The 9,594-nt window shown below is 34.3% G+C and overlaps 2 protein-coding genes across 6 annotated transcripts; one reads left to right on the top strand and one right to left on the bottom strand.

Moving 5' to 3' along the window:
* Nucleotides 1–1,478: 1,478 nt before the first annotated feature.
* Nucleotides 1,479–8,315, top strand: LOC110918804. Of its 5 annotated transcripts, none has more exons than XM_022163087.2 (6): nucleotides 1,479–1,626; nucleotides 2,456–2,935; nucleotides 3,907–4,214; nucleotides 4,307–4,363; nucleotides 6,614–7,056; nucleotides 7,819–8,315. In XM_022163087.2, exons 2-6 carry the CDS (start codon nucleotides 2,595–2,597, stop codon nucleotides 8,092–8,094), a joined length of 1,425 nt encoding a protein of 474 aa, XP_022018779.1. In that variant the 5' UTR covers nucleotides 1,479–1,626; nucleotides 2,456–2,594; the 3' UTR covers nucleotides 8,095–8,315. The 5 variants fall into 5 exon arrangements, with proteins under 5 accessions (XP_022018779.1, XP_035841241.1, XP_035841243.1 ...); XM_035985348.1 differs by having other exon boundaries at nucleotides 6,611–7,056; XM_035985350.1 differs by lacking the exon at nucleotides 1,479–1,626 and adding an exon at nucleotides 1,737–1,814 and having other exon boundaries at nucleotides 6,611–7,056.
* LOC110918805 lies at nucleotides 8,256–9,163 on the bottom strand. Its single transcript, XM_022163091.2, has 4 exons — nucleotides 9,080–9,163; nucleotides 8,887–9,001; nucleotides 8,756–8,816; nucleotides 8,256–8,632 (listed from the first exon to the last, which is right to left on the bottom strand). Exons 1-4 carry the CDS (start codon nucleotides 9,108–9,110, stop codon nucleotides 8,345–8,347), a joined length of 495 nt encoding a protein of 164 aa, XP_022018783.1. The 5' UTR covers nucleotides 9,111–9,163; the 3' UTR covers nucleotides 8,256–8,344.
* Nucleotides 9,164–9,594: the final 431 nt, after the last annotated feature.

Raw genomic sequence — 9,594 nt, 5'->3', positions numbered from 1 at the left:
TAATGATGTTGAGCTTGATTTGGAGTCTACAAAATGTGATATTGGTTATGGGGGAATCGTTACAAATTTTAAGGGACACGCTATGGAAAAAGTGAACCGGAGATCGTTCAATTTGTATTTTAAACGGTTTCAATTTAGGAATCGGTTTGAACTAGATATTGAACACCCCTACCCCTAAATGTCGCTCTCTATAAGAAATCATGCACTATAAATAAGTATGATAGGTTACCAATGTTACATTATATTGTTAACAGCAACCAATATATTAACAAGGTAAAAAACCTACACATTATCGAACTAGCAAATGGTGAGAATATATGAGCACCATCAACAACGTAAAATGTTGAAATTGTACAAATTGTGATTTGAAAGTGTAGATACAGCATTGTGCCAACATTCTAGACCATCTAACTCTATGATCTCTTTAAAGAGTAGTAAACCACAATAAACAATATTAAACACACATAATATGCATTAGGTAGAACTAGAGCAAGAAAATTAAGCTAGGTGGGATGGGTTGGTAGGTAATATAAGACAATTTTACTTTGCCCCTATCCTATAAGGGTGTTAAGAGACTTGTAACCAGTAAGGATGTAGGTTGAAGTTTTTTAAAAAGTCAAGACGAGTGAGAATGTAGGTTGAAGTTTTTTAAAAAGTTAAGACAACCCGACCTTGTATAAACGTATAATAGATTAAATGCATGTCCCACCATTTTCCATACAGTCGTCATGAAAATCAACACTACTTATGTTTTGACCGTTTATCTTGTTGATCACGTTTCACAAACCATTAACATGATTGATCTTACAAACCAACCAAAAAACAACAATTTGTTTTGTGATTCTAAAGACATTTGACATACTATAAGCATTGTTATTAACAAAAAAAAAAAAAAATATTACTGGTTCATATTGATTTATGTGTGTATCCAGTTGTGTCTAAATTACATGTATTAAATATGGATACTAATTACTAATACTCGCATACACTATTATTACATGCAATACACTCTTCTTCGCACATACATTGAATTTCATAAGCAAACAATATGTTTTGTCGAGGATACACAAAGAAAATGTTATTCTGCGAGAGTCAGCTCACGTACGATATGATTTTAGACAACATTAACAAATTAAAGTGAAATACACGAGGTAAAGTAGATACATGATCATCATATCACATAACAACAAATCATACACATAATTAATACAAAATCATATCATATCATATTACAACGTACAAAAAGTAGTAGGTTAATGTTTTTCTATTAAATATAAAATAAAAATTTCTATTATTATAATAAAATAAACAAAACACAAAAAGTAGTAGTCTAGTGTTTTTCATTAAATTATGTTTTTCTATTAAACTATAAAATAAAAATATAATCAAGAAAATCTTTTAAACTAGGAAACGTTATAAATCCATTAAAACTTTTCTTTTGAAATTTCAAACTCCTATAAAAAAGAAAAAGTAAAAAAATAAAAAGACTAAATATTTCCTCCTCTCTCTCCTTCAAATCCTCACTCACTACTTTTCTTGACGAAATTTCTTCCACCAAATTCTCAAAAACTTCAAAATTCTCACCACCACCACCGCACGCCGTCGTCCTCCACCGCCGGAGTCCACGTAAGCACACTCTACACACGTTCTTTCTTATCTTTTCACTTTAATTTGAAATAAAAAGATTGGATTTTGACCCCGTGAGTTTTGAATGACTAATTAGTTTGATTTATCATGTAAATTTGATTGCTTTTTTTCTCTACAGGTAATTCACGTAAATCTTGATTGTTTTCATGTAAAAGCCCTAATTTTGGGTAAGGGTTTGGGTTTTCTTTAAGCCCTAATTTTGAAATTGGGGTTTGTGATGAGTAAATTTTTAATCTTGTGTAGTTTTTTGATATTTTGGTAATTTGGTTCATGTAATTATGTCATTTTCACCAAGAAATTGTACTTTAATGTTTTAGGGGATTTTTTATGATTAATGGCAAATTGTTTATTATTATTTTTTTTAATTTATTAAGTTCACAACATGGAGTTAACATGCTTGATTACCCAAAGAATTATGTGTATTCTGAACGCTTTAATTTCATAAGTAATAAGTTTTTTTTTAATTTAATCTTTTATAATGGTATACACTTTTGATCTAATAATTTGGAATGTTACAATATTTATAATTATTTTTTGCCATGTTCGTTATCGAGTTTCTTATTTCGACAAATTTATGATCTGTTTTTAACATGCTTGATTACCTGAAGAATATGTGTATCTTGAACACTTTGTGTAGTTTTTTTTTTTTTTTTTTTTTTTTTGGGGGGGGGGGGGGTATAATGGATACACATTTGATCTACTAATTTGGAATCTTACAATATTTTTAATTATTTTTTGTGTTTTGTTTTGCCATGTTCATTATCGAGTTTCTTATTTCGACCATTTCATTTTCTGTTTATTAATGCAGGTGAGCGATTTAGAGTTTTAGACCCTCCGTGTCCACCCGCGTTGACAAAACCGAGTAGTCTTATTTACTCTTATTGTTTGTTTGGAATAACGAATACCTTCATCGAATAAGAATGGTTTCAGTCGTGTAATATCATAACATGGGTCCTGTTCTCGACTTTAAAGAAAGAAACGAAACCGCAATGGAAGCCTCGACTAGTAAAAACCATACAGCTTTTGCATCAATGCCAAACGATAAAAACATGAAACTTGATAGTAAGTATAAGGGAAAATTTGCTATGGGAGTTCCATTAAATGAGCAAGACCTTGACGTATCGAAGTCTAAAAATGAGAACGGCGGTGCTTCGAACCAACCTCAGTCTGGTGATTCTACTGCGTCTTCAAGTTCTTTTGGTGACGCATTTTCTGACTTTGGAGCTTGTGAATTTGAAAGCGACAATGAAGTTATGTCAGATTTTCGCGGGGATTTGATACCCCTGAGGTAATGTCTCATTAAATATTTTTATTTTGCGTAATATATGCATATGGGAATCATGCTTAGCACAATTATGGATGTTAACTTTATTTCGTCCACATGGAACTAATTAATGTTATATTCTGCTTATTGCAAATTTTTGCTAGATGAGATCTATGGTTGTTTCTATTTCAATCGTGAAGTACTAAAATGATCCTTGTTGTATGTAGGAAATCGTGTATTTGATTCACGTGTTTTAAAAATTCCATTTATCGTCCCTACTTTTGAGTTTTGGTAATGATTTGGTTCCTCCGTCGTCTAAGATATTAAGACATCTGCTAAGCCCGTCATGTGCTTGGCATGTGATGAGTATTTTTCGTTCTTTCACTTTATTTTTTTGAACTTTTTTTTTTTTTTTGAAGAAAATTTCTAAAATCATATGTTTAGACCAAAATTGTTTTTTCGAACAGAACGTGAATATTAGTTAAAATCAAACCCAAGACCAAGAATCATGATCTTTATGTTAATTTTGTATCATAAACCCTATCTTTTTACTTTAGGTTTTATTCAATAACGAAAGATCCAAGTCTCGATTCTGTTTGATATCAGATCTTTATTCGATTTTGGTAAAGATTTTAGGGTTTTTTATTGCGATTTGCTATCGGATTTGGTATCACAATTCAGATTTGTTTCGTATTTTGGGCGGTGAATGGTGGTGACGGTTTAACACTAAAAACATACTAAAAACATAAGAACGTATCCAAACACGTTTTATAAAATCATGTGCGAATTGATGGAAATACACACCATGCATAAAGCTTGTGATTACGTTCACCGGTAGAGCCATATAGACACCAAAAAGTTACCAAACTAAAAAATATCAAGGATGAGTGTACTTTCTGAATACGTAACAAAATCATAGTATCTAATGAGAGCATCTGCAATTATAAAATGTATTTTGTGCTATATTTTTATTTCATGAAACGGTGAATTTTCAGGAAGAAAAGGGTGACGTCTCATTGGAGGAAGTATGTACAACCGATTATGTGGCGTTGTAAATGGGCTGAATTGCAGCTTAGGAAATTCCAGTCCATGGGCATCATGTACGGCAAAGAGATCGAGAAATATAAACAAACAAAACGATTGAAATATAATAACTCTGAATTAGACTACGGTTGTGCAAAGGCTACGCCTTTTTTACATGATTCTCAAAGAGAGAAACCTATGAAGAGGAAGATAAGGAAACGACATGAAGAGCGGGACCCAGAAGCGTACATGTCGCAACACAGCTTATTCTCCTATATTGGTACATACCCTTTTAATTATTCTTCCAGTTACAAACACTTTAATTATTTTTTTTAATCTTATAAATGAATAACTAATGTGTTACACATACAGCTACTTGCGGGTCCCCTCCTCATGCTCCAACAATGGATGCTGATCCGACTAATCTCGGTAACTAAGAATTTCTCTTTTACATTTTTTTTCTGATGATGATCATTTATTAGCTTTGTTTAATGCATAGTTATCGATAGCGAAGATAGCGTTTGCTATCACACGCTTCATCGCGTATCGCCCATATCTTGCAATATGTTAATTAGTGACTCCATAGCGTGATTATAGCGGGATTTGTTTTCCGATGACGAATTCCGGCTCCGGTGCTGCGTGTTTATCGATTTTAGTCTTTTAGGGTTAAATAACTTTATGGATGTTAACACTTAACCCCTCTATCTTTCACTAGTTTACATTTAGTCCCTAAAATTGTAAAATGTGTAAAATTTACATTAAAAGTGTAATATTAGTTTTTGTATTTAAACATTTAACCCCCTCTATTTCACTAGTTTACATTTGGTCCTTAAACTTATAAATTTATACATAAAAAGTATAAAAATAACATTATATATATACATAAAAATTATAAATAGCTATTTTTTGTTTCTTAAATATTTAACTACCTTATCGCTAAACACGAAATAGTGGGCACTATTTCGTCGCTATCACTACGTAGCATATAGGTAGCTTGTCACTATTCGCTATCGATAACTATGGATATGATTACTAAAAGTGTTGTTTGGTTTATGCATTGGCGTTAGATATCACTTTTCTAAAACCAATGCATTAAGATATAAATCAAAGAGTATGCACAACGCATGATCATATAATTCTTTAAAGGGTAAATTACACTTTTCGTCCTTTATGTTTGTATCGGATTGCAATGGATAGCCTTTAACTTCAATAATTACAGTCACAGTCCTTTATTTGGAAAACTCATTACACTCTACGTCCTTTACCACTAACTAAGTTATAATTTTCAGTTAACTATGTGCCCTACACATAAGGGCATTTATGTCTTTTTACCCTATCTATTTATATTGTATATTATAATAATCAATAAAACTGCTCCCTCACTCTCTTCGTCGTCATCATCATCATCCTCCCCATTCATCACCAATAAAAACTTACTCATCCCCAAACTCAATAAAACCCACTTTTTATCTCTTTAGTCTTTACTGTATCTCTCTCTCTCTACAAAGCTTCTGGTTGATGGTACATTATATTTAGTGAGAGAAAATATATGTATAGAGAGAGACACAGACATATAGATTTAGAAAGAGAATGTAAAGATTCCACAAATCTGGATTTCAAATTTCAATGGAACCAAGAATTAAGGTTCCATTCCCTCCTTTTAATCTCCTTCACCTCCTTCTAATTTCCACTCTTCTCATCACAAAATCAAACTTAATTCCACACCAAATCTCCCAACTTTCGTACTCCAAATACTGCAACGACGTCGCTGAAGAATACCAATCAACCGAAACCCAATATTCTAACAACAATTTTCTCCGGCTAGATAAAGCAGTATACAGCTTGGGGTTTCAAACCCCCCAATTCAATTTCAACCCAATTTCATCTTAAATCGCATCGTTTACAATCCTAAAAGCCTACCACACGAATTCGAATAATATTATTAAGATTAATGCGGTTCTTAACCTAATTGGATCGGACATTGTTAGTTATTTTTATGGCGATGTTCATCGCCGGAATCTCCGGCTTGTTAAGGTCCGACCACCGCGGTTTGAGCCACCGTAACAACACCACCACCGCCACCGGAAACGTCCTCATCAACATCTTCACCCACCTCAGCTTCAGCTGCCACCACAGAGACCAAAAAAGTGGAATTTTTTGGCTTGAAAATGGCGGGTCTGATGCATTCTGAATGGGATTGTAGAACAAGACATTTGGTTTTGGGGTTTGGTTTGAAAGTGAAGGAGGAGATTAGGGATGATTTGGGTTCTTGAAGATGGAGGGATAAGAGAGTGAGGGTGGCTGAAGTGGAAATGAGTGGTGGAGGTGGTTACAGGAATCGAGATATATGGGGGCTGATGTTGTGGTATATGTAATTTATTTATTTATTAATTAATTAAGAAACATTAATTAAGAAACATTAAGAAACATTTTAAATAAAAACATGAAATGAATAGTATACCCTTAAGTGATTAAATTTAACTGGAAATTTTAACTTGGTTAGTGCTAAAGGATGAAATGTGTAACGAGTTTTCCAAATAAAGGATTGTGACTGTAATTATTGAAGTTAAAGGTTATCTATTGCAATTCGATACAAACATAAAGGACGAAAAATGTAATTTACCCTTCTTTTAATTTTTATATATTTTTAATGGTGTTTGTTGGTTATTTCTTTGTCAGGTCCATCTTCCCCTAAGAATGCCGGCAACGAATTTAGGGTTCCAGATGAATTGTTATCTCTTGAATTCAGAGATGATTATTCATTGGAACAAATACTTTGGAAGATTGAACTCTCACTGTCTCAAGTTTCCGAAATGAAGAACAAACTGAACACCGTAATGACTGAAAATTCCGAAAGGATCTTATCCACTGTGGAGATAACATTGCATGAATCTAATAATGCGTTGACATGCCCCGTTAAGAAACCGGATTATCCAACAAACATGGCAGGACCATCTGTAGCTGCTACATTTGCGTCTCAACTAATTAAATTAAACACAGGTGATGATGATCTGGTTAAACCGAATGATCTGGTCAAAGATGAAAATGCAGCTTCTGAGGAGACTCGTTCTGAAGACGCAAATAAATCCACGGAACAGCCTCCTGTTAATTCAAGAAAACGAGTGAGTGTCTACACCTTTTACATCGTTGAGGTCGACCGTTCTTAGTGATTTACAATATTCTTCTATTTGCTTGTTGTTGAGGGGTATTTGCTTATTTGAATAAACCTGTTTAGACCCATTTTGTAACTTGCCCATTTTTTCCACTTCTATATGTAGGGCTGCAAACGAACCGAACGTTCAACGAACACTTCATGAACCGTTCGGCGGGAAGCTCGTTTGTGTTCGTTCGTCTAATAAATGAACGAACACTAACAAGAAATTTTAGTCATTTATGTTTGTGAACGTTTGGTAGCGTGTTCATTTATGTTCGGTGTTTTCAATTTTTATATTTTATTTAATTACTTCAAAATTATGACCGATAAAATATTTAATAAGTATCAATGTATCATATGTTATGTCCATGAACGCTTGTTTGTGTTCTTTTGTGTTCGTTTGTGTTCATGAACGTTTGTTTACGCACATTACCTAAAATTAACAAACGAACATGAACACATCAATTTCCTTAACGGATGAACATGAATAGAAAATCTCGTTCGGTAAGTGTTCATGAACAGTTCATGAACACATATTTCCTTGACAAACGAACATGAACAAGGTTTGCAGCCCTATCTGTATGAGATTTTTGTGTTGTAACTGTTCCATTTTCTATAGGGTTGGCGATTCGGTTGACTACTTCCCTTGAATAATCTTACATGGTAATTGATCGTTGTTCCCATTTGCCAAGGTTGTAAATAATTTAACTGGTCATTTTTATTTGTGCAGGGTTCAGATGGAATTCTGATATACAACCGCAGAGCAAAGAAGCCGCAAACAGATTCAGGGGATGTAAAGATTCATCCAGTAGAGAATCTCCAGGATCCCGTGGAAGAAAAAAGTAACACAACTCCCGTTTCTGAAGATTCAACCCAAAACGAACAACCGGCTCCAAGAACACGGCCTGGTTCTAGATTAAACATCCCAAACAACACAAAAAAGAGAGCTGCAAGGAGCCGACGCAAAAGTGGTGCAGGCCTATGGACCCGAAGAACCTCAGGTTAGGCCTTGGCATCATCTTGTACATCCGCTAACGAGCTTTCTTCCGTAGTTCTGTTATTTTGTTTCTTTGTGAATAAAAAAGTCGCGTTTGCGTACTTTTTCTTTCGATCACCATTTTTGGAGATACATGTATATGAATCTTGGTAGATATTTTAGCTTTGCAATTTGCAATGGTTTGATTGGTATTTCTTCGTTTTTTAAATGCAAGAGGAATTTAAATTTCTTATAATGTTTATGGTTTTATATTTTACAATTATGATGCTACGTTTCCTAAGAACATTTTCTTGGAGAGCTTAGCGGATATGAGAGCCAAAACGGTTGCAGATGGCACAAAGATGACATCGGGGATGACTTTGATCATCTTTAACTGGGGTAAGGTTTCGCCGGCTCGTTTTGCAGCCATGGCTGCTGGCGGGGTCACTAATCCGGCCATCAGAGCTGAGTCGTCGAATTTGCTCATGCTTACACTCGTTTTCATGAAGTCAACAAACAATTTCTTCTTTTCGGACTCTCTGGCTCCTTCCCACTGTTCAAAAATTTCCTGCATTACATATGAGCCCATTAGGTCATGGCTAGAACCAATTAGGTTATTTGCTTGATTTTTCGAATATTTTTATTGCCTTTTATGCTATATAATTATGGAGATGAAGAGAAAGTGTGTGACCTGAACTTTGTTTGGTGGTGGAACATCATAGTGTTTTCCAGGCAGTGCTGCATTTATAGTGCTGCATTCGGGTTGAGATGAACACGTATAAAGATACGATCAGAGGAAATAAAATGTATGAAAGTTTTTACTTGAACATGTCGAGGATGGCAACGTGAAAGTCGTCGAAGCAGTTGATCTCTTTCTCCATGAACTTACTGTGTAATGTGCCCATTACCAGACTCAACATCTGGTTGGTTGGCAAACCTACAAAAACATCGACGATATCATATCATGTCGTTTTCATGAAATCAAGAGAGAAACAAAAGAAAGATATGAGTTTACTTTTGCCCATGAAGCTCATAAGCAAACCCATTGTAAAGATTGTGCAGAATATGAGTGAAATGTAGGACAAATGTTATAAAGAAAAAGATTTGGTAGGTTTAGAAAGCTTAATGCAAGCAAGGTATCAAACCAACATGGGCCATGGTTGCTTTAGGCTTACCCAAAGCATGAGTGAAAAGTGAACCTAGATCTTGATCCTTTACATGTGGTTTGTGGCATATAAACAGGAGAATCTAACATGCTTTTGTTAAGTATCACCACCTGAACTGAGAAAGGTTGTTCATTTGGTTTTTATTTCAGGTTAATTGGATGGATTAGCTCGTTTTTCGGATGTAGAAACCGCCCTCAACCCAAACCGGAAGTATGACTAACCGAACAGTCGCTCAAAAATTGTTTCCGGGTTATACCAGAAGAATTTCGAGATTATCTAATTTTATATATTTTGGTAATACTTTTATTTTAATTCAAATTTTAAAACATGAGTACACTTTACGCCTTCGCAGCATCATGGATTT

Source organism: Helianthus annuus, chromosome 16 (assembly GCF_002127325.2).
Source record: "Helianthus annuus cultivar XRQ/B chromosome 16, HanXRQr2.0-SUNRISE, whole genome shotgun sequence".
Taxonomy (NCBI): domain Eukaryota; kingdom Viridiplantae; phylum Streptophyta; class Magnoliopsida; order Asterales; family Asteraceae; genus Helianthus; species Helianthus annuus.
This window is presented reverse-complemented; position numbering and strand designations above follow the sequence as displayed.